Genomic DNA, 25,894 nt, shown 5'->3' with positions numbered 1-25,894 from the left:
TCTGCAATTCATAACAAATCTGTCGAAAAAAAGAAATCTGAAAAAAGTCAACCCAAAAAAAAGATAAAAATGTTTAAAGCCTACTAGGTCATAAAATTTTAAAATATCACAAAATTAACTCTATCTCCTAAACTAAGCACAATCGTATAATATACATGGGGGTGATTTAGGTACACCTTGATGTAAGAAATCTAAATTTTTCTTTTAGACCTCACTGTTTTGGCCACCCTGTATGACGAATCTATAAGGGTTCCGTTTTTGCCATTTGGCTACGGAACCCTAAATACCGTATCAAAATCTGTTGCATAGTTTTAAAGATCTAAGCATACATAGGGACAGACAGACAGGAAAGCGACTTTTTTTATAATTATTACGTAGTGATGATGGGCATATAGACCAAATAAAGACATTTTGATTTAAGGGGGGGACATCGTAAGAGCCATTCACATTTTTATCAGAAAGTTAATAAATTAATATATTTAGGTTTTTGAAATCTAAAACAACCAGGAAATCAAAGAGGCAAACATGATACCTTTGTGATTTTATAGGAATTTTATTGTAAAACACGGTCATATTAAACTTTTATAAAAAAATCCAGATGTAAATGTTTTTTTTCGAGAAAAATTTTTTCTAATTGTGATTTCGAAAATATCATCCCATCACACATACGTTCTGTAATACATAATATTGAAAACAGTGCGAAATATCGTCAATTGCAGTTTTCACATACTAAGGGCCCATAAGGGGCCATCCATAAAGTACGTCACACGAATTTCATGATTTTTTGACCCCTCCCCCGTCCTTGTAACAGGTGGTCACATTTCTGAGACCCCCCCTCCCTAGTGTGACGTCACATGTTTTGCAATTTCACATCGAAAAATTATTAAATTAACAAAAAAATAGCAACAAATAGAAACAATAAAATCACGCTCGAGGTACGGTGCATTTGGCGGCATTATAGGCCAGTAGAATTAGATTTTAAATCTCAAATAATTCCTACAAAAGATTTTATTGATTTAATGGCTTCATTGGTTGCCCATTAAAACTCTCCTAGGTTTTCGACTTCGACGGAGTTGTGCTTAAGTGGTGGGGGTATTTTTTAGTTTAATTTATATTTCAAATTACGCGATTAGTAAGTACCTCTAGAAATGTGATGTCACGAAACTTAGGACCCCTCCCACCCCTTGTCACACCATGTCACACTTTGTCGACCCCCTCCCCCCCTCTTTACGTGTGACGTACTTTATGGATGACCCCTAATGAAATTAGTATAATGTTTGTTTATGTAATAAAATTTGGTTTGAAATAACTACTGAATTGAATTTTTATTTCTTACTAGCTTTTTGGCTTCGCCCACGTGAAATAAATTGTCACAGTTATGTGTGTTATAAAATATTTAGGTGCTAGCTCTTACACTATATAACTGGCGGCCGCATGTAGCTGCGCGTTGCCGCGAAGAGCAGTGAATGCAAGTGTGGTGCGCTAGATGGCGACACAGTAGCTTCTTGTAGCAGTCAGCCCTATGGCATGGCATCAAGACAGTACCGATCACTGACGTATGTCAACAAAACGGTGCTCGACTCTTAAGACAAGCTAAATTACACCATATTGTTGATGACATTGAGCATACATTTTTTTGAATACCTTCGCGAAGAAAAACTTCTGTACGTAGTACTTATTATTATTCTGTGGTATTATCTACAGATACGAGTTCGTTATTGTACTTAGGAAACAGCCTCGTACCTACGTAGCAGGAGAAAATTTTCTTCCTATAAGCGGGCGGGGAATTATCGCTATCGATTTTTCGCCAAATGCGTGACCTTAAGAGCGACAGTAATTTCAAAATTGATCTTTTCAGACCTTATGACGAGGCAATAAAGTTCAAATTATGCTATGGTGTCTTAGAAAGGTGAATTCAAACCTGTCCTCTTCATCTTCTTATCCACCGGCGAGGTTTGGTTGCGCGCCTGCGGTGGCGGACTCGACCTGTTGAGCGCCTTGTTGAACAGCTCCACCACGGGCCGCTCCTCTCCGTGAGACGTCGGCGCTGTAAATATTAATCTTTTTACTCAAGATATAAAGCTCAAAATACAGTGAACAATATGTGCGGAGACGAGAGGCATAGCGGGCAGGTTACTTCCACCAAAGCTGAGTGCGAAAATGTGCGGAGACTTCTCTTTTTAAGAGGTCGGTCTCTTCATCCCCTCTCTGCACTATCCCATCCCAACATCTTTTCTCACCTCTGCTCAACCTTTTGCATTGAAGCTGAGCGGACACGAGCTATAGAACATTTTTGTCTCCGTGAACGACATCGCAACGTGTCACTGCATAAGTATGTCGTCGGCCGATCGTTGAAATGGCCACATCATGATGTGCCTGGGCAGTGCCCAGTGGGCACAACGTGAAACGCCGACACTTCATGATTTGGCCGGCCATATTGCGATGTGCCCAGTATAAATATCGCTTCCACGTTCGGCCTGATCATCACTTACCATCAGGTGAGATACAAGCCAAGACCTCGTTGATGATAAAAAATATCGGACGGATCGACGAGAACAACGTATTACATCGTTATCGTGGTTCCGTGAATGTCAGGGTACGATATTCGTGTTTGTGCGTAAATCAGGGTACCTACTCATCTAGCCGTGTAGCATGTATATAACGTATAGCATGTAATGTATCAAGTGAGTACATAGGCACAAGCCCGTTGCGAGTTGCTCGCGCGTGGTTCGCAGGGAGATCGCAGCGACCCGCCGAATAGCGGTATCATTGCGAGCACAAAGGCGGCTTCAGGAGCTCGCAGCCAGATACGCGATGGCCGTGGACGAGCCGTACCTACTCACTTGAAGGTTGGTTACGTTACATGCTACGTTACGTGCTACATGGCAGATGAGTACCCTACCCATTAAGGGCTTTAAGGTTGAAGTTGGCTATAGGTACCACAGAATAATAATAAGTACTACGTACAGAAGTTTTACTTCGCGAAGGTATTTAAAAAAATGTATGCTCAATGTCATTAACAATATGGTGTAATTTAGCCTGTCTCAAGAGTCAAGCACCATTTTGTTGACAAACGTCAGTGATCGGCACTGCGCCGAAGCTATAGGGCTGACTTCGGTAAAATGATGTGACGTGAGGTGCCAAACTGCGGAAAATGGCGCAGGAAATACATGGTTTAGCATGAATTATCATGAATAATATTAACTACTTATTTACCTCTCAGTGTCTTGAGGCAACTTAAAAAAGTACATTCTGTGTTTTTATTAACGTAAGTGCGCCTATTAACGACCCCCCAAAATTTGTATTCTATTACCGCCCTATTTTTCTTTCTTTCATAAAAGACATAATAACAGGTTCCAGAAAACACGTTACCTAAAAAATATCTAGATATGTTTATTGACTATCAAAAGGATTAAAGTTTGTGTTCGTAAATAACCAGTAAGCGGAGTTATTTGACATTAAATGGGACGCGACCGCAACGGACGCACTTTTCATACTAACGCGCTCCCAGCTACTTAAGGTGCACCTTGTTATTAATTAGCGATTTTAACACATTTAAAATGAGTATACCAACATGTTTTTGCATAACAATATTAATTCGTACTTTAGTTTCCTTAATAAACCCTCAATATAGCCCTCTCGCTGTATTTTTGTGGCTTAAATACATTTTTAAATAAGGGCGGTAATAGAAACACTTTTCATAATTTGGTTCCTAATAACGACCCATGGCGTTGTTAGAATTTTGATAAAGTTTTTTATTTTAATATTTATATCTTTAATTACGCATTTAACCTCCATTTTGTTGTCTTGATCGATTCATAAGAATATTTCAGATAGTTAAATCAATTAACGCCATACGTTAATTGTCATAGGTTTGGCATAAAACTGCAATGAACATTAAAGAATATCTCTAATAATGTATGACAATAGATTTTATAAAAACATGTTAAATTCTTATTAGTACCTATTTGATATAAAATAAACCTAATAAAAATGATACTTCACTGATCACGTCTTCGTTAAAGTAGATATTTTAGCTGGTTACTGTTTTTTTTACGGTCGCTAATAGAATAAAGTAATATTCATACTTGATTCTATTACCGCCTCATAACTATAACGCCACCTGCGAAGACTTATAAGCCTGTATTTTGTATATAACTAACATTTATGACATGACACCAAACCAATCATGCTTTATCACAACTATTATGTAACGATTTAAGATCTTTTGAATAATAAAAAAATAATTTAAAATAAGTATACAGACAGTGTCCAATTGTCCATAGTTTAAACTAAAATACACAATTACACACAATTAAAATCAAAAACATAAGTCAAAAACTAATTAAAAATTATAGTCAAATTAAAAATAAAAATAAAATATTAAATGAAAATTATTTTTTATTAAAACTCAAATATAGTTTAAATAATGACCCCCACTACTCACTAGAACACTGGGTTCTGCGTAATCAAGTATAATAGAGGTATTTATTATTTTACTATTTCTGCTTGATTATTTATTTATTTTCGAGAAGCGTGCCTTTTCTAAATATATAAAAAGAGAAACTGACTGACTGACTGACAGATCAACGCACAGCCTAAACGGCTAAACGTAGGCACTTGAAATTTGGAAGAGACGTAGTTTAGGTACCGTAGAGGTGCACTAAGAAAGGAATTCCCGAAATTACCACGGGAACGGGAATTAGCGGAAAAATCCTTTTGTATGAAAAATCTAAACCGCTTAAGTTAGATGCTTGAAATTTGGTGTGCAGGTACGTTAGTAAACTTAAAGCTTAGGTACAACAGGATATCGTAAAATTCCCACGGGAACGGGAGTTAGCGGGAAAAAACATATGTATGAAAAAATCTAAACTGCGTAAGATAGACGCTTGAAATGTGGCATGCAGGTACCTTAGTAAACTTAAAGCTTAGTTTCAACAGGATATCGTAAAATTCCCACGGGAACGGGAGTTAGCGGGAAAAAACATTTGTATGAAAAAAATCTAAACCGCTTAAGATAGATAAAGGGGGTAAAACGGGATCCACGCGTACGAAGTCGCGGGCGGCCGCTAGCTATCATCTAATCTATCTTCTAAATATATAAAAGGAGAAACTGACTGACTGACTGACAGATCAACGCACAGCCTAAACGGCTAAACGTAGGCACTTGAAATTTGGAAGGGACGTAGTTTAGGTACCGTAGAGGTGCACTAAGAAAGGAATTCCCGAAATTACCACGGGAACGGGAATTAGCGGAAAAATCCTTTTGTATGAAAAATCTAAACCGCTTAAGTTAGATGCTTGAAATGTGGCATGCAGGTACCTTAGTAAACTTAAAGCTTAGTTACAACAGGATATTGCAAAATTCCTACGGGAAGGGGAGTTAACCGCTGAAGATAGATGAAGGGGGTAAAACGGGATCCACGCGTACGAAGTCGCGGGCGGCCGCTAGCTATCATCTATCTATCTATATAAATAAAAATGAATTGATGTTCGTTAGTCTGATTATAACTCGAGAACGACTGGGCCGATTGAGCTGATTTTGGTTTTAAAATGTTTGTCGTAGTCCAGGTCTAAACGATGAGTAAATACGCGCGCGATATTGTTTTTCTGTGACAGACAAAATTCCACGCGGGCGAAGCCGCGGGCGGAAAGCTAGTCTTTTATAATAATAAAAAAAATAACTTGAAAAAAACATATTTAACTAAAACTAAAAGCAAAACAAATTTAACTTGAAAAAATCAAGTGGTTCCCGAACCTCTGAGCGGGAATCGAGCCCGTGCCTCTCGGAATATACCCAATTGAAGAGCAATATCCTTAGCGGTCGGTAATAGAAACAGAAAAAACGTTAATAGAAACACACCTCGTCTATAGGTCGGTAATAGAAACAACTGCTTTTTCAAATTAAATTGCTATTTATTAATTATTGTGTGATTGAATACTCATTGTTACTACTTGAATTCAAAGATTACTTCATCATTGTTATAAATAAATTAAAGTGTCTTTTCTATCACCACGTCTTACATCTAATTTTCTAAGGTTTATCCGAAGTCAGCTTAAACTGGCGGTAATAGGCGCATTTACGTTATTTAGGCAGTTAAATACTGCACAGTATTTAGTACACCATTTTCTTTATTTTCTTCCATCATACACAAGAATACGCGTGCGTGAGTCAATGTTCGCTCGTATGTGAGGCCTTGTCGAATAGTATCCTGTAGGTGGGCCATCGTGCGTGTATTGTTTTCGATGTAAACTCGCGGAGATGAACAGGCCTGGCTATACTCACAAGTCTGCTGGGGCGGGCGCGCGGCAGGCGGGCGGCGGCGGGCCGGCGGCGAGCCCACCCGCCACCGCTCCTGGGCCTGCGGCTCTTCGCGCGCCTCCGAGCGCTTCGGAGCTGAGCATCAACAAATAACAACTTTATTCTCAACCATCCAGGGATCAGTTTTGGAAAAACTTATTCATCGTCAGGTCATTTAGTCTCTCGTGCAGGGGAACCATCTTCTCTAATTACCAGATTGTAATGGAAAATTTGACCCACACTCCCACGCTAGATAGATGGCATGGGGATGCCTGATGTTCACATATTTATCCTTAGCCGTTTGGTTTCAACTAAGTAACACACGGGTACCTATGTCTTACTAGCCTCCTGAACCCGCTTGGCTAACATGGGCAATATGGACCAAATCCTCTATTTGCCTCTTGTTCCTGCAGTGGAGACTAAATGAGATAAAAGACCTAATGATGATGATAATAATTATCATAGTTTTCATACGTACTCTCCTTAGGTGGCATTTCCTTGGGGACATGCCTGCGGCGGGCACCCTGGGGCGGCTTTACGACATGTCTTGCTTCAACTACCTTCTTCGGTATCGCCGCGCTCGCGCTGTAAGCACCGGAGACCAACGATTAGAGTAGGTATAATTTATTGAAGATGCATAATTTTACCATGATCATAACATACTGTCAGGTCTTCAGCCTGAATTAAGCACCGCTACCGCTGCAACTCCTGTGTAGTCAGGATCTTCAGATCCTGAGCTGAAGCTTGACCCTCAATAAAAATCCAACCAATAGGCGAACTTTATCCCAGTTTAAAGTTAAACTGGCATTGGACCCGTAGCGCAAACATGAAGGAGATCGAAGATAAGGATCGAGTGAGTGACGAGCACTCGTTTCAACCAAGACGTACACTATGTAAGTAGGTGTAGGCCTCCCACAAGGCAAGGATTTCCACAAATAACGGTCCGGCGCTGCCCAGGTGCTTTCGGCGAACTTCACCACCGCCAGTATGTCGGTCCAGACTCAATAACTTTCCGCGCCAACACACGTTTTCTACACGGATATTTCTCAATTTAATCCATAGCACGGGTCCCGACCATAATATGACCACAAAGTGCTAGACATCCAAACTAAACCCCAAGGACGAGGAAGACCCTGAATAGTAAAGGGGAATTATAAAACGAGCGACTAAAAAAAAACTTTGCGACTGATGATGGCATACTGTTTTAATACCTTGAGCGGTATGAATTTGAGTAAGCGAAAAATTAACCAAACTAACGACAAATATTGATCAATAATAAAATCCAGAACGAGCTTACAAAATGTGGGTTTTGATTATTACATTTCAGACATAAAAATACTATCCGGGCGACTAAATTACTAAGTGAGCGACTAGAAACACAGAGAGGGCAACTTTAATATGAAGATACATTAGATTTTTCTAATTGAGGTTTTACTGAACGAACTACAAAAAAGTTAATTCTAAGCAAAGTTTTGTGAGCTGTTTTATTAATGATTATTGGTTACTGATATTATATTTGAGGTCTCATGTTTTTTATTTTGATACGCTTTATTACTACAGATTGTTACAGCGCGCGAATTCGAATGGGGGCGGGGCGACTGTCCCGATTTTTTAACAAAATATGTATGCAAACACGTTTTGGGTCTAGCAATTCGGCTCAAACTAACAACACCGCCACTGGAAGCAAAACTGATACCTATTGGACAAAAAAGAAAACGAGGCCGGCCCGCTAAGTCCAAGCCAGCACTTATCATACAGTGACGATGAGTAGGTAGAGCTCCTCAATCCTCATAGGTACCAATCAATGAACCTTATTAATAAGATCACTTTTTTTTGGGTTGACAGAAGCGACTTATTTTATTTTGTTTTTTTGTTGATTCGATTTAAGAAAATACAAATTAATTTCATTTTTCGTATTTTTCGTTTTGTCATTGTTTCATTTGATTACCTACCCTTAAATTTTAATGATTTATTTTTTTCGCTACTAGAATAGTGTTCCGTCAAATATTTATTTCATAAGATCATTTTTTATTTAAATGTGGGCTCATAATACGCTGCTCATAATAGTATTTTTCAAAGTAGATTTTGCATTCGAAACACTTCATTAAAGTTAAAAATACCGCTCAGTATAAAAAAAGCATTTGCCAAATATTGAAAAAAATGCAGGACCTAACGTTGACACTCGATCAAATATTAGGTCGCTCAAATATTATGAAGCTTCTCATTTTGTATTTTAAGGATCTCAATTTTTTTTTGTAAGTTGCTGTTCTTTTGATTTTTCGTCACTCGCACTCAGTCGCTCACTTAGTAATTCTTTAGCCCACATTAATTATTTTTGACACTTACAACATAAATTTACAGTCACTCGTTTAAATACTACCCAATAGTAAATAAGGACCTTAAAGAGGCCCAAGTCAACATCGGTGAGCAGTGAGACGACTCAGGACCGAGCCGGAGGGTTGACCCCAAATAAAATGGGAATGGGCCAGGCCAGAAAAGAAGAAGCCAAAGCACGGGTGATGCTAGAATTTTTCTAAAACTTACTAGTCGTTGCGATGGTCGAAGACGTCGTTGTCCGAGAAGTCGGCCAGGTCGTCGTCGCCGCACGCCACCTCCAGCGGCCCGTCGCTGCTGAACTGCACGCCCTGCCCGCACACGCCTACGTCACACGACGTCATGGCTGCAACACAAATGGCGCCGAATGACGATAGCGTCAAATAACGCCACTCAACATTAAATAAATCGCACCTTCCGACGCGAACTTTAAAGATTTTCTTCTTACACAATCATGGTGCCCCAACAATATTGGTGTTATTTGAAAGCCCAATAAATATCCTTAAAGAAAAATACATTGAATTACTTAAGAGCGTTTACGCCGTTTGGCGCAAAAACAGTACTTTTTCAACTCGTTACAATCATTAACCAGTAATACTACAAATATGTTATAGGCATAAATAGTTAGGCAATTTCGTCGTCTAAATAGTTAATTGAGAAAATATTGCGATTAGTTTAGCATTTAAGAATTCTATCAAGATAAGTCCACACAGGTTTTGTAAATTTCCACTTTAGCGTCAATTTACAAGCTATAGCCTGACCAGGAACATAAAAACCCTGGCATAGAGGCGCGTCAATTGCATTTGATAGTGCAACACTGAGTACAGTCGTACCTGTGTTAAATTAATAGGCTAACTTTATGTATCAGAATTCAGGATTACGGGCTAATTTGATATTTTCATAAATTAACGAAAAAATATTATTATAGGTAACCTGGTTTAAATAAATTAAATGAAACCATCAATCGAGCTAGTAGGATTTATTTTATTATTCATCAATAATCAAATTCAGAACTTGAATATTCAACTGCAATGTCTGCTCATGAACGCTTCAAACTCGGTACTTCTTTCCCAATTCCATAAAATTCAACACTTACAAAGTGACAAAAAATTTTAAAATTGGTAGTTGAAACAAACTACAGCTAATTTTCATAGTGGACTGTACTATACGATAAATATGTCAGTCAATTTGACAACCTTTGTCGGAAACATTATTCAATGAAAATATTGTTCGAACCCTTAGTATTTCTCTTCGACAAATACTTTAACACATTGTGAACCACTTTTCTTTCACGACTATAAAAAGATTTTAGCAATTTAATTCACAAAGTCAATTGCGCACATTTAAAATAAAGTTTGTTTACACTTTGACAGCAATAGACTGACATGCAAGGGGACATTTCAATGAAGTTTTCAGTTACTGTTGCCATTAAAAGAAATTAGTACCATTAGTTTTCCGCAACATGGCGAGGGTTTTTATGTTCCTGGTCAGGCTATAATTTTTTTATAAAAATACTGTGAAAACGATTTAACAAACATTTATATCCTATAGCATAGATCCTTGGGCAAATAGTTATCTGAGAAAATTTTTAGATTTAAGCATTTTACAATAAGAAGTCACAAATTAAAAGAACGTGAAATACCCAAAAATCAAAGTGATTTTTTCACCAATATTCTTCCTTTATTCAACACAAAAATAGCTTAATATAATAGAAGAATATCTTATCTAAAATATTTACTTTGAAATTTAAAATAATTCATTGTAATTTTATTTCTATGAGTATTTGAAAAGTACTATAAAACGCCGCGCACGAATCGTTCAAATTCAGTCCGCCTCGAGGCGTTCCAGAGTGAGGTCACGTCGCTCGGTGCTCTGCTGACATGTGTCACGCGTACGTTGATCTTTGACAGGTAGCTGGACTTTTATAGTGTATCCGCAAAATCTTGGTGGTAGATTTTGCGATCACGTGGTAATTAAAATATTTTATTGTTATTTTTCATTACAGTCTATTTTTACTACAAATTTTATTTCAGACGTAATGAAAAATAAAATTAAGTTATTTTTAGCGATGAAACGAAAACGAATGACGAAAATTTGGAACAGCAAGTTATGTATGTATACCTACTAATATTATAAAGAGGAATAAATAATACTAATAATTTATTTGCCATAAATAGGTGGTTACAGAATAGTTAATAGGAATGCTCTGCCAGCAGGGTCCCACCTAGTTGTAGGGGGAACATACACAACATATTACAGTCGGAAAATCTTTGCGGTAGGTACCTCGGATTGTAGTTAGTTGGACAGTGGTCATTTGACGGCCACTTGAATCGTCTCACCCCTAAGCTTTTGGCTACCGCCGGCGCACTAAGCCGGTTGATGTCTAATCTCGGAGGCCCGGCTGCACTGAGTCGCTGACTATACTTTTGCGTCGCGCGTTATATGGTCCTATATGGGGCTCGAGTATGGCACAGTGCTGTGTAGTCGTGGAGCATCCTACTGTTCAAAAAAGCGCAACGCATGATATCACTGAGGCACAGGCTGAGGTAATTCGTGGATACCGCATAGTATCCGCAGTCCGTCTATTCCCGGTTGTGGACACTGACTATGTCCCTACTGAGGATAAATGGGAAAAAAATTATTGTCATTAGTGGCGACGTATAACAATCCTACTAATATTATAAATGCGAAAGTTTGGATGTCTGGATGTTTGTTACTCTTTCACTCAAAAACTACTGAACGGATTTTGTTGAAACTTTACAGTATTATTGTTTATAAACCAGATTAACATAATTATAGGCTATAATTTATGACGATATGTGACAAATAAATTTCAATAAATAAATAAGACGTGTCTAAAAAGCGCAATCTATCGTCATTGGTTAAAATCTACAGCGCTGGACAAACTACTGTTTTTGACGTTCGTAAATATTCATGCGGGGGAAGCCGTGAAACGCCATCTATCAAAATGATATCAAACAACAGATTTTACGAACTAAGGAGTAAAACGAGGTCCACGCGTACGAATTATTAATAAAATTAATATTTGTATTCATCTGGTCTTACTTGACTTTTACTTTACGTATGTCATGCACGATGACATTTGCGTCAATATTTGTGTACGTCCCCACTAGGCATAATTGGGATGTATTTTTTTAATTTGTCATAAGTTGTGAGAAAGCCTGTAGCTACAACTGGGAAAGTATGTGTCACCACTGGTGACAATCGATATTATTTATGCCATTTATCCTCAGTGGCGACAAAGCTAGTGTCGACAACCGAGAATAGACGCCAGTTGCGAGGTGACCATAGGTCCCAAGGGGAAATGTACTTGTACGTGCACCACGAGAGGTGGAAACCAAAAGGTAGAGGCTTGAGGATCTAGGCCCTAGAGTGCTGAAGGGTACGCCTGGCCGTCAGCCAAATTTTACGTCGCACCATAGAGGCAGTTCTGCCTGTATTAGAGGAGTGGGTGCGACGTCATAAGGGGGCGTCCATAAATTACGTGAGACTTTTAGGGGGGGGAGGGGGTCAACAAAAACCTCACTAAATCTCACGTGGGGGAGAGGGGGGGTCTCAGGAAATATCACGTAATTTTTTCCGCATGAAATAGAAAAATAGAGTTTGCCAGAAATCTGGGTTTAAATCTTAAGAAAAAAAATTGGCCAAGTGCGTATCATACAGTGTGAGTCACGTTAAAGTGTACATATGAAAATAGATGAAACTAGACCTATTTTTATTGACAAAAAAGAGGTCAAAAAATTTTTGTGATTTTTTTTTAATTTTTTATAGAATTTTTTTTCTTCCAATTACTTATTGTAAAGAAAACGTAATAACTTTAAAGTAAGCGGTATATCCTGATAAAATAAAAACAGTAATAATGCTAAATAACAGGCGATACTAAAAAAATAGATAAAATACACAAAAAAGGCCAACAAATAATAAAAAATGATACTTTTTGAAAAAAATCTGCTTTTAAATTCGTGTTTTTTTGGTTATTTGATAAATTTCTCCAAAAAATGCCCCTATAACCGGTGGTTTTTATTACTTTGTTTTACTCTCTATCGTATTACCTTCGTAAAACCAAAAATCGCATGTCTCTATCCCTATCACAACGTTTGCAATGATCGTTTGAACTAAGCCTCTTCGGGCGTGCCATACAACGCTTCGTTAACAACGAAACTGAAAATGGCTCTAGATTTGTAATTTTGATAAAGACAAGTTAGATTTCAAATAAAAACAAAAGATTTCGAAGTAAAATAAGTATTTTAGTTAAAATTAAAATTGCCTCTACCTGTAGCGGAGAATAATGTGGTGGCAGGCCTTTGTTCAAACGATCATAGCAAATGTTGTGATAGGGATAGAGACATGCGATTTTTGGTTTTACAAAGGTAATATTTATCAGGATATACTGCTTAGTTTAAAAGTTATTACGCTTTCTTTACAATAAGTAATTGGAAGAAAAAAAATTCTATAAAAAATTAAAAAAAAATCTCAAAAATTTTTTGACCTCTTTTTTGTCGATAAAAATAGGTCTAGTTTCATCTATTTTCATATGTACACTTTAACGTGACTCACACTGTATACAGGGTCGATCGTCACCCGCTAGCGACTGCGTAAAAAATGACATGCATTAAATGTATGATGATTGTACACCGTCCCTAACAGATACTTTCAAGAACTAAAATCTTAAACTTTATAGATCTTTTTGATGCACTCGTTAGCGACAACGGTAAATGCAAAATCGCATTAAGCACACAAAAAAAACTTTCTCAGTTAAATTACTCCAAAACTATTAAATTTCGGATTTTTTTAAATATCACGTGAGATTAGGGGGTGGGGGAGGGGGTCAGGCAAAATCTCACCAAATCTCACCAAGGCGGGCGGGGGGGTTGAAAAATAGCCAAAATTGTCTCACGTAATTTATGGACGCCCCCTAATCGCCTCACACAAAGGGCGACCCAGGTTCTACCGGGCCATGGGTGCTTCGGGCCATTCCTCCACCGTATAGGCCGAGAGCCTGTAGATGGTTGTCAGTTAACACTGCAGTCTTGGCACGTGAGTCACCGCAGCAGACTGACATGCTCCAACAGTGCCCAGCCTAAGCGAACGAGCGGCGGTTGGAAATGACCTCTCCCTACCAATCGGGAAGAGGCGTGAGATAGGTAGATAAATTGTTTATTTGTTGTAACACACTTTTTTTAATGCTTTTAACACACACATTATGTATAGTTGCTATTGAAATTCAATTCAATATCGAAATAAAGTTAGTCAAGAAACACACTAGGTGACACCACTGGTATTTTGTTACACAGGTTAGTAATAATTTCAACAGTTGCCACATAACAAAAGTGACAAAACAACATAAGATAAAGATGACTAGCGTTTCAAATAGTTCCCTGCGTCAGAGTGATGTGTGCCGCAGCGATGCAAAAAGCAAAGAGCTCAGTATAAACACTACCCTCAAAAGGGCAGAACACTGATTTTCAGCTTTTGCTAGAGAACGCATGAAGCGTACAGGTACGGAATGAACCCGCTCGCTTTCGGAAACAATATCTACATTAGTATAAAATATATGATGAGACAAATAATCTTATGGTATAGTGTGCTTACTTTCTGTGAAAGTGTTCTTTCACAGAAAGAAGCAGTGGAAAGGGGGAGCGAGAGGCCTCAGCCGACACTCCGGTTATCTGCCGCCGACACCCTGGGCGCAAGAGGACAGCTTATGGTCTCCAACTGTCCCTTCCTAACAGGCCTCGGTCGCTAGACATGGAGGTGTCTGGTGGCGGCTAAGGACGAATGCTACAGGCAACAGCCAATGGCGATGTCCCGCGTTCCCTCATATCACTCATATGGATCATGGCAGAAACAGTCAGGTTTTTAGTGGGTGTAGGGGCTACCCACCTTCTGGTAGAAAGAACCCCACATAACCCACTGGCTGCCCCCGCAGCTGGTGGGTATGAAATGTTATGCATTTTCCGGATAAAAAAAGAATAGTAAACAGGAAAAGTTTGTTTTGAATAGAACCGATTTGAAAAAATCTCTCACCATTAAAATTCAATTTCTTTTCTGCTGAACATAGGCTGTATAAAATATTCTCAAAATAGTTAAAAACCTTTGATAATTTACTATTTGATAAAGAATTTACGTATTTATTATTGATTAGGACTAATGTATACCATTATTTATAATTATGGAGTTGGTGTTGGAAGATTTTATAGTTTCCTTGAGCTGTCACTTGACAGCCTGGCACACTTTTACGATGGTGGATCAAAGTATTTTGGATTGACTATAGAGCGTGAAAACACGCACACAGTTATAATTATTTTAGTGTGAATAAAACTAGCATCGAAATTACCTAAACTTGACATGCCACGCTAGACGTAAACGCTCTTAATAAATGACTAACTACCATAAAATGTGACCTGAAAAATGACCTCACTTTGGAATCAATTAGACCAATTTTTATGGTTATAAAACCAAATAATGATCTCACGTGTCCTCTTTAACAGATGGATAGCGATTAAACCCAACTTAACAGTTTTATAGCCATAAAAGTTGGCTCAAGCGTAACTAGGTAGGTACCTATTTTTTGAAGAAGTGACTGGATCCTTCTAAAGACACATTTTTGGGGTAAAATCTTTTCCTTGAAATGAAGTTTAGAACGAAGCTTTTAAATGGTGCCAAATATTGGTGGGAAGTGGGGATGCATACGTTTGAAAATACTTGTCGCGGGAGGTGCGATTTATTTGATGTCGAGTGTAAATATATTTCGAAACATTACAGTGCTCAACAAGTCCCAAACTAAAAGCACTGGTTATCGTTTTAGTTACGGTTAAAGTTAAGTGGTGTAACCCAGCCTAAGCAATTCTTGACATAAGGTTATGAACAAACGACTGCAGCGTCACACTAGACAATTTTTTTTTTAAATCGCCTTTTTAATTTGAAATACTAAGCCACCATATTTTATTTAGCCGTACCGTCGTCTGTATGTAGATACTATACAATACAACGAATAAACGTACCTTGACCTAAGTACATACATAAATTAAACAGGTTTTCTTTTGTAAATACGGAAACATGACTTCATGGAAGTTGAGCTGAAACGTAACTTACCATCTCCGTCGGCGCGCGCGCGGCGACGAATCCTCGGGGCCGCGTGCATAATTTCGGCGTTCTGCCTGGACTGCAGGAGCAAAGATGTTTTTGATAAACACGACATCCAATTTTAAAAAAATATTTACTTAATGGGTTTACTTAATGGTAGTTACGTAATCCTCAATGGGTCGGTTTCTACAGCGACCTTGTCTCGAGTCCAAATTAAAATACCAAAACGTTCCCTTAGAGTCCCCCGAACATTCGAAGTGCCACTATGTACCAGTAACGCGTCCTCTCACAGCGCCATGCATAGAATCTGCCGAGACTTTAACAAGCTCACACCCGATATAGAGGAGGTGCCTGACATCTACAGCCTTACCCTAAACAAATTCAAAAAAGCTGTTAATGAATTGTTACTTAAATAATTCCTCTCTCATCTTTATTTCTTAGAGAATTATTGATTTAAATTTCATTATATTTATTAATAACTTGTTTCCATTATTAATTAACATTAAATAATTATTTTTATAATTTACGTATTATGTATAATTATTGTTAACTCGAATAGCATTGTATGTTGTGTGCACTTTTTATTGGAGCTGCAACAAGTTTTACTGTATAGCCTGCTTTAAAAGCCTTGTATGTTATGGTTGTATCCCTGTTTTGTGCACCAAATAAAATAAATAAAATAAAATAAAAATAAAATAATATCCAATAGAATTTCCCAAAACCATCCCCAACCGGTCTGAGGTGGAGACTTACCCTCGGCTGTTCCAACGGCCTGTACATCTGGTTGTACCCGCGCACCTGTCCGATCATGCGGTGCTGCTCCACCGTGGCGGGGTCGAGGTACCCGCGCGCCGGGTTGGGCGGCACCTCCAGCCGCCGCAGCCGCGCTGCCTGCTGCGACACCTCTGTAATCAGAAGGACTGCCGCGGTCTAAGATAACTCTGTTAAGCTTCGGCCAAACCGTCTGCAGCTCGCGTCGGCGATGGCGATGGCGATCACTGCGCGTAGATCGCCGCGATAGAACGCGTTGATGTGAACTCATCGCTACAAATTCATACACGACATCTGATCGCCATCGCGCACGCAGGCTGCACGCGTTGCTTTGGCCGAACCTTTAGACCTCAGCATCGTATCAGCTACAAGACGTCTACTCTGCACAAAGGCCTCCCCAAAGATTTACACAACGACCGGTGCTCCATTCAGGCTCCTCCCTCAACTTTCACTAAGTATATCGTCCGTCGACCCACCGAGAGGGAGGCCTGCCTACATGTCTTCTGGTCTGTGGTTCCTGAGAACTTTTTTCCCCAATGACCACCAGTTCTACGAGCCATGTGCCCGCGTGGAATATCCAAATCCAAAAATGTGACAATAGACCAACGGTGTAAGTGTAACAATGCATTTCAGCTTAGCTGGATGGAGGGGTATCGGTATCGGTTACATTACGCTGAAGACAACTCGATTTCTTCAAGTTTTAAAGATAAATGAAGCGAATATAATTTTATTTATCAATAGATGTAAGTGCTTACTTTTCTTGGGCTGTGTCCGCACGGTTATAAGCGGCATGTTCTCGTTGATTGCGGGCGGATCCGCCATTCGCGTCGTGCTGAGGGGACGACAATTGTTTATTAACGAGTTCCTTTTCAAACAGCACATTTTTATCTACCTATATCTTAATCGATAAAGTAGCTACTTAGCTTTGAGACCTAGGTGATCGAAATCGTCGGTTTTCTAACTGAATAACTGATCACCTAAGTACTTTATTAAATCTATCCAAGCGATGAACTAAGTTGTGATAAGCCTACTAAAACAGCGAAAACAGCTTTGAATTCGTACAAAATTAAATGACACTAACAAGCTAAAACTGTGATTCTCGCATCTGATAAAAATTCAAAACAAACCAACCTTCTTTTTTTTAGTTTTCTTTTTCTTTTCAACACTTTTACTAAATCGATTTTCTCTTGTAAATCATCGCATCGTGCTTCTGCGATGGTAAACTGGTCATCCACTTCTGGTATAGAGGCTAAAATGTGATAGGTACGTGTTATTTTGAACGTAGATTTTGATAATACGTGGGTGACTTTTTCACCGTGACAACCGTGCGTCTCCGTAAGAGTACCTAGGCACACACCGTTGATTTTTAGTTGGCCGATAGTTGTGCCCGATTTTAAATTGTATGAAGAATCGGCCAAATCGAATCGGCGTAGTGTGCGCACTCCCATACTGATCAACTGCCCGACTAAACTATCGGCCGACGAAAAATCAACGGTGTGCACTCTAACATGTATGAAATAATAAAATCCGCATGCGGACCAGATCCACACGTATGTCAAAATACGCAATACGGGAAAAAGGCACTAAATGAAAAAAAAAATTGTACCCCTTATATCGAGTTTCCTCTCGGAGCGTGTTCCTTCTAGCACGACTCCGGCTAAGCTGCTGGAGCTTTTATGACGCTTATCTGAAACGAGTGTAACGGTTAGAAAAGCTTTCGAGCCTGTAACGTGATGAATAGATACTTAACTCAAGTTTTAGAAGTTTCTGACCTCATGTTTTTAATGTTTTACTACCCTGCCAATAAATCTCCCTTCTTTTACTAAAAGATAAAAAAGAAGACAACACTCAATGCAGACCCACATAGGACATTTCGAAAGTGTAATCCTCATCACTTCATCCAAGAGGAAACTGTCCTAGGCATTGAGTGCAATATAACTTCCACGAGGAAACCAGTAATGTAGCAACCGACAGGTCAAAATTGTCGCCATTTTGACACATGACGCAAAGCTTTTTGCCTCTGCAGGCATCATCAGTTTACAAAATATTGTTGTTCATAAGTTTCGTCAGACAAAATAATAGAAAATTCCCTACGAATAACTTCGTGTTACCTCATAATCATAATAGTAAGTATGGGATCTAGTAAGGCTAAGTACGACATGTCAACGGACTGACCTTTAGATAACTTTAAACCGTCGCCCATATTAACTTGAAATTTTCATACCACACGATTTGTGAGCTCGTGTTAATTTTAAAATAAACTGACAACTAATTAATAAATATAAAAAGGGTGATAACAGTAAAAGCACTAAAAAATCATTACGTCAAAGTTGTCAAAATAATACCAAGCTGAACAAGATAGCATCGGCATTTACTTCAAAATCTATAAGCTATGAGATTCATTTTTAAATGGACCACTAAAGAGGTTGGTAGGTTACTTTGAGTTCTTGATATCATGCGCGTCTATATTTATACAGGGTGCGCTCAGCACAATCCGAGTTCACACAGTTCACGTATTTCTCTCTTTAACTCCAAAAAAGTTTTAACGGAGGTGTACCTACCTATTGTATTTTATTTTATGTGATATTGTGAATCTTACTAGTTAATGTAAGCTTTGCAACACAACGTAGCTCGCACCGTTTAGTTTGGCTATTACGAGTATAATGATAATGATATAACGATTATGAATTTTGCAGTATTATTTTACTTTTTATGTGCCATTTCCAACTACATTTATCACTTGCTCCTCGTTTAATTCAAATATAAAAAGTTAATGTATGAAAAGTAGGGACCAAGGGTCATTTTTCTACTTTATGATATAGCACATAATTATTATCATCAAACAAGAAATGGACATCTAGAAATAGAAGTCTGCTAGCTATGCAAAGGGTCAAAGGTAGTGCTAAATAACAAAAGTATTTTTATTCTTATGTTTATTGATGCAATATACAACCTAAATCTACTTACTGACACAAAGAAAATAAAATAATCCAATAATAATTAACGTACATTTTAAAATAATTCGCGCGTATTGTAAGTTATAAGAACACAAAATAAATTATACTTCAGAACTCGTTTCTATTCCAAATTCGTAGCAAATGTTGATATATTTCTATATACATAATACGAGATAAACTTGAATACAAATATTCGTTAATATACTATCGTGTTACTTTAGCGCCGAAAAAGTCTTTAAACTAAGTTAATTGAATACAGGGATTCCAATCGTAGGAATAAAAACGTGCCTTATTGTATTTACGCAGACTTCTGCTTCAAAGGAAGAGAATGTATAAAAGTAAGTATAATTATATACATTATACAAAAAAAGAATATTCCGTTAGGATTAATACAAACGGGACTCCCTATATATTGCACCCAATCCAATGTGATGCTAGCCGTTACGCGAACGGGTACAACTTGTAGATATAATACTCTAACGCCGAGCGCCCCTCGGCTCTTCTGAGCGTTTATGATATAGGCTTTACTTAACACTCTTTATAACAACATACCATATTATATTATTTCATAAGGTATTTATTTAGAATGTATGTTTACCGCAGTCATGGGAAGAATAAATGTATCAATTAGCTATTGAACAATTGTATATTACGTACGACCGACAAAATGGATGGTCGTACCGATTGTGATACAAATGGTAGTGAGTACCTATACGTCGGTCATGAACGTTGGACGACACGTGTGCTGCGAATGCAGTGAAATTATACAGAGTATATTATCCCCACAGCTTATTGCACTAGTTTAGTTTTACTCTGGCGCGAATTGATTGGACGAAAATTATCACCGTTCAGTTTGAAATTGCTAACCTGAAAAAATATAATCCATGATTTAATTTTATCAAATTTTTAACGCATTCGCACCAGCTTATTTCAAGCAAATTTTGTTTTACTCGTCACATGTACGCGTATGCTCACCTATCGTGCATACCGCTTGTATCTCTAATTTATAAAAAATGCAAAGATTTCGCATGGAATGTACAATTATTTATTTCAGTCATATACTACACGTAAGGTACGATAAAATTACAATTTCATCAAGCTAAGTAACATAATAATAAATATTGTTGATATTTCACTACAATAATATACTCTGTATAGACACCATATTGCTTTATCCATTCCTAGCATTTATTATTAAATCATTTTGAAGCTTACTTTAGAAAAATAATTATGCTAATCTACATTAGTAATTGGTGTTCTGAAGCTGTTCTTCCGTATAAACTACAGTCAGTTAGGTCAATTTTCTAAAAACATTATTAAAATAATAAGAACACATGGAAATTATAAATGACACAAATGGACGGCTGTCGCTCGACAGGCGTTACAAAATATGATTAACATAAGACTCCATTCTAGTTCACTGAAATAATAATAATAAAATGCAAGTTTGCACTGTGCATAGCAAACGTTGTGCATCATGTTGCTAAATACAGTCCGGCAAACATGTGACTGTTGAATTATTATCAAATTTATTAGCTTGATGATAATACAATCTGCATTTAAATGACAGTATATTAAATGCATATTAGATTTTTTTTTTTGTATTAATTAAATTTTCGAAGACAATCCTTTTTATGTAATATAATGCATAATAATAATATTGGTATAAATGGCTTATTCATTATAAATAAAAATTAATTTATATCAAAGACAAATGACATAGTATAAAAATGTCCTTTAGATAATATTAATTATTAATAAATGGAAAACTGTCAGGCCTGAATAGAATATGTCCAGCTCTAAGACGCATGTTTAGCGACTGTAATATTCATTATTTTTATTTATGGCTTGTGTTCAGTAATTGTAAATTGATAAAAATAAGTTGAATATTACAGTGTATGTTAGTATAAGTTTGTTATTGGTGTCGCGCCGCGTGGGACGCGCGTTGCGGTGCGCCAGCGCATTACAACAGTACGCATTTCCTTTTCTTGACGGGTTCTGGGGGCTCCAGCGCCGCCAATATTGCTTCGTCGAACACATTCTTCAACCCTTTCTGGAATACATCACAATATAAATATCTTAGTCAATAGGCTTCAGATATAACATGGAAGACAACATTGTACAAGAAAATATTACAATAACTGCTACATCAATTACTAATAATCATTTTAAAATATCATGTACTGAACAAAAAATACTGCATACCTGCGTGAGAGCAGAACACTCAACATATTTGACCGCTTTTAGCTCCTTCGCAAGTTTTTCACCCTGCTCTAGTGAGACGGGCTTTTGCTTTATCTTGGCCAGCTTCTCCATTGTTGCTGGGTCATCCCTCAGGTCTATTTGTGTTCCCACCAACAAAAATGGCGTTTTCTGCTGATGATGAGTGATTTCCGGTACCCACTGAAACATTCATAGCATTGAGCATTGCAAAACTCACGTAGCATAATATTTTGATAACGTAACAATGATTTATTTCAACAATATAATTGGAATTGAATAATAATTACCTTTTCCTTGACATTTTCGAAGGAACTAGGGCTTACCACACTGAAACATACAAGGAAAACATCCGTTTGGGGATAACTCAATGGTCTCAGTCTATCATAATCTTCCTGACCTGCAAACAAAATGGGAAACGAATAAGTCTAAGTTAACAAATGAAAATCATAATGAATATCAACAAATATAGTGAAAAAAACATACCTGCAGTATCAAAGAGACCCAGTGTGTATGGTTCTCCACCAATCATGACTGTAACTGCGTAGTTATCGAAAACTGTGGGAACATACTCGGAGGGGAATTTGTTTGTCGTGTAACTGATGAGCAGACATGTCTTTCCGACAGCACCGTCGCCCACAACTACGCACTTGATAGTCTGCATTTTATTCTAATACTTGGTAACTTCACAACAAATATTTTAGTTAATAGTCACTTCTAGCTTTGTCTTGAATATTGGAAGAGTTCGCTCACCATAGCAACACTAATGAAGTTGCCTGTAACAAAAGAAACTACCGTTTAGAAGATGATAATATAATACGTTTATAAACTATGTAGCTTTATTATGGTTATAATTGGCAGCAGCAGATAAAACAAAATAGAAATAGACTATAAACACATTGCAGCAAATAATGTCGCTTAGCTTAGCATTCATAACAGTCATAAGAAAATAATAACATGAGAAACATTATAAATAATAAATAAAATAAGATAAATAAATATGAAATCAAAAAGTTTACATACTAATAAAATAGGTATTAATGCTCTGAGTAATTAGTTTCATAAATATACTTTTGTATATTGATTAACAAATAATACTAAGTAATCATTAGAAACTAATTAATTAATGAGACTGTGGTGATGTTATGAAGCCATCAAAGAAAGCATTTTGTTTATAGTTCTGAGCATTAATTTCCTATAAATAAATAGTATAGTTTAAATGTTTAATTTCTGTGATAAGACATTCAAATATAATTAGAATTAAGTTAACCCTATAATACATATATTATTGTGTATGTGAATTCGCATAAGCATAAAAATATTTTAAATATGGGAACACTCTTCACAATAAAACAATGTATTTACTTTTAATGAAAAATTTAAGTGACACCCACTTTTTAGCACAATTGGTTGCCCTGCTGTTTGGAAAAATATGCTGCAATATCAACATGACTATGAGTCAGTGGAGTATGCAAAATTCCTACACATTCATACTAAAAGGAGGTGATCAGAGAGTATTTTTAAGATTTGTGCACCCAGATTGGAACAGGTGAAGCTGAATAAGCAAAGCTTGGAATAAACTTTCTGTTTTAACATTCTCATCACTGTCACAACAGGAAAACAATGGCTGATTTAGCATTAGGTGCATTTTGATGAATGAAACATACATTGTTTTTAAGCCTACAACTGTAGAATAATAGCATGGTGACAGTTTGTGCATTTCACAACCTATACCTTTTCAACTTGGTATATAAACAAGTCAAGGAATGTAACAATTATGATCAGTTATTAATATTAACGTTAACACAAGCTGTCCCAAATAAGTCGCATAGCTAAAACAAGAAACTAACACGATTTGGGTACGAATAAACGAGGGCATTGACCCTATTGACTGTCATGTAAATAAAGCAGCGTGTCTCTTGTGTTTCAGCTATGAAAACAATAATTAATTTCGCCACTAAGCACAGCTTGCACTATCACTACGCGCCCCGAGCGCAAGCCTGTCGAATCATCGCCATGCCCCATCACAGGCTGCCATAGTAGGCCCGACCCGACATTACCTTCTACACCTTCGCATTCCTTTCGCGTGGGTGTGTACACAAAGATTATCACTGGTATTATGAACTTATGAAGCACATAGATGGTTAATTTCTTAGATTTTTCGAGTCTGAATAAATATTGATAACTATTTTTTACATAATCACGTCACAATACAATTTGACGTCCATTTTGTGTTGAGTCGGAACACAACTTTAGTTAGATATCCGGTTTATCAAAACAAAAGCATTATAGAATTAGAATAACACTTACCTTGCGAAGTTATAACAATATCAAACTATAAAATTAACTTCAACACGTTGTAAATACAGTTGGAAATTACAATAATCACGTAGCGGGCTGGGTCATTGACGGTGACGCCATTGATTAAATAGTGATGTGGGGCACATTTCACAAATTGTCAACCCACGATAAAATTGATTGACTATCAATCGCTATTATTTCAATTGAATATTAGCTGTTTTATTTTTTTGCAAACAAGACAACTTATTCTAATAAAAAAAAATCGTCATCATAAGTAGTCAATCGGAACATTATTCTTGCATTTTTTCAGTACATTATCTAGAAAAATATACAAACATGTTATACAAAAATCGTAATGCGGCTATCTCCATTGTCTGAAAGAAACTATGAATCAAGTCAACAACGCCTCTCTCTGCTATTTTATAAATAGATGACTGCAAACTGCAAACGGTATTAAGTTAACGCAATAATGATTATCGATTTTTAATTATACTAGTTTACCGATTATTTAATCTTAGATCAATTGAATTTATTTATGATAAATAATAAATCCTATCACTAGTAAGAATAATCTGGCAACATTATTGTAAAATAATGACGTTTGCGTTGTCATTATTTTAGGGATGTTTGAGTTGATCAAAAACTCGTTAATATATCGATAAAAATGATTTTATTTCAGTAATAAATTAGTACTTTTTAAAGACGTATTTCTTAGATTTTGTGATTGATAAAAGTCTACAACATCTTAATTGAAATAAAAAAGTGATTTGTAAATGTAGTAATTAATTACATAATATAGTTAGCTATTTTACAGTGAGTCTAAAACTTCTAAATTGAAACAAAAAGTGTTTTGTAATGATTTATTGTGTATTAATCTATTATTATCAATTTTGCCTAATTTCCTTGGTACGAAATATAATTATTTTTGTTTTTAACTATTTTTAGTTCCCCATTGTATTAAGTAGCAAAAACTAAGCTAATATAATTATCTAAAAGGGGTGTCATAATTCGTTTTATAAACAAAGTTATAAGGTCATGAATTTTTGGTAGCCAAGGAAATTATTATAAATATTTTTTTTTCTAAGTTTTCTTCTGTGGTTTGCTTTTTTTTTGTTCGACCCATTTTTGTGTACCTTCGCAAGCAAATATACACCAATGAATATTGTATCATTACGACCTTTTTACACAACTAAGGAAGATAAATTCAGTAGATTGAGTTAAGAGTTAAAAACAAGTTGTTCTATCTATTCTGATACCCATTTCTTAAAATGTAAATTTTAAACTTATTCCAATAAAGAAATACTAAAAATTTGACTTTACGCCGAATTAAAAATGGTCTTTTATAACTTCCTAGGCCATTTTATGCCACGGAAAACATGGAAATTAGGGCCAAAGAAATTAGATTTATGCCTAAAAGACACCACAGACAAAAACCTATTTACCCTATGCATTTACTATTTAAATCATGGGTTTACCCCTACAGACACTACATTTGTGTAAATAAACAATAAAATTAATCCATTGTTTAGCTGCAAAAAACCGTCCAAAAAAATTGACTTTTTAGTAAACAAAATCCCAAGGAGGGACCTACTTATGCGATTTGTCGCGAAACTGATCAACGAAGTACTGTCCTGCCTCGATGGCTTCTTGGGACGAAATAGCAGAGTGTAACGGTGCAGTGCATTACATTCTAAGTTCTTTCGTTTCGTTACTACAATGGTCGAAAAGAAGACCCAGGGAAATTATACTTTTGACTCGGACAAGAGCTTAACTTCACTTTATTTCCTTCCTTTAAGTATTTGACATTTAAAGTTTTTATTTTCCGATAGCCAAACGTTTCTTAAATATAAAGAGAGTGCTACAAGAATGAATTAATTACACTTCAATTTGTTATAATGTGCCT

General features: G+C 36.8%; 3 protein-coding genes across 3 annotated transcripts in view; all 3 read right to left on the bottom strand.

Annotated features, from left to right (window-relative positions):
• LOC135086926 (uncharacterized) overlaps window positions 1–17,395 on the bottom strand; it is a 37,700-nt gene extending 20,305 nt beyond the window's left edge. Inside the window, exons 1-7 of the mRNA XM_063981751.1 lie at window positions 17,269–17,395; window positions 16,496–16,647; window positions 15,752–15,821; window positions 8,846–8,981; window positions 6,780–6,886; window positions 6,287–6,397; window positions 1,922–2,047 (exon numbers count right to left, since the gene is read on the bottom strand). Coding sequence (XP_063837821.1) covers window positions 1,922–2,047; window positions 6,287–6,397; window positions 6,780–6,886; window positions 8,846–8,981; window positions 15,752–15,821; window positions 16,496–16,647; window positions 17,269–17,395 — 829 coding nt within the window. The remainder of the gene's footprint in view (window positions 1–1,921; window positions 2,048–6,286; window positions 6,398–6,779; window positions 6,887–8,845; window positions 8,982–15,751; window positions 15,822–16,495; window positions 16,648–17,268) is intronic.
• LOC135086925 (uncharacterized) lies at window positions 1,902–18,899 on the bottom strand. The gene is made up of 10 exons (XM_063981750.1): window positions 18,689–18,899; window positions 18,120–18,200; window positions 17,645–17,762; window positions 17,269–17,345; window positions 16,496–16,647; window positions 15,752–15,821; window positions 8,846–8,981; window positions 6,780–6,880; window positions 6,287–6,397; window positions 1,902–2,047 (listed from the first exon to the last, which is right to left on the bottom strand). The coding sequence occupies exons 1-10, from the start codon at window positions 18,714–18,716 to the stop codon at window positions 1,902–1,904; spliced, it is 1,020 nt and encodes a 339-aa protein (XP_063837820.1). The 5' UTR covers window positions 18,717–18,899.
• Window positions 18,900–19,429: 530 nt separating this feature from the next.
• LOC135086897 (cdc42 homolog) lies at window positions 19,430–24,123 on the bottom strand. Its single transcript, XM_063981721.1, has 5 exons — window positions 24,001–24,123; window positions 22,177–22,466; window positions 21,981–22,090; window positions 21,676–21,873; window positions 19,430–21,523 (listed from the first exon to the last, which is right to left on the bottom strand). Exons 2-5 carry the CDS (start codon window positions 22,352–22,354, stop codon window positions 21,434–21,436), a joined length of 576 nt encoding a protein of 191 aa, XP_063837791.1. The 5' UTR covers window positions 22,355–22,466; window positions 24,001–24,123; the 3' UTR covers window positions 19,430–21,433.
• Between the last annotated feature and the right edge of the window lie 1,771 nt (window positions 24,124–25,894).

Source organism: Ostrinia nubilalis, chromosome Z (assembly GCF_963855985.1).
Source record: "Ostrinia nubilalis chromosome Z, ilOstNubi1.1, whole genome shotgun sequence".
Lineage (NCBI taxonomy): Eukaryota > Metazoa > Arthropoda > Insecta > Lepidoptera > Crambidae > Ostrinia > Ostrinia nubilalis.
Note: the sequence above shows the minus strand (reverse complement) of the source record. Positions and strands in the feature narration are given on the sequence as shown.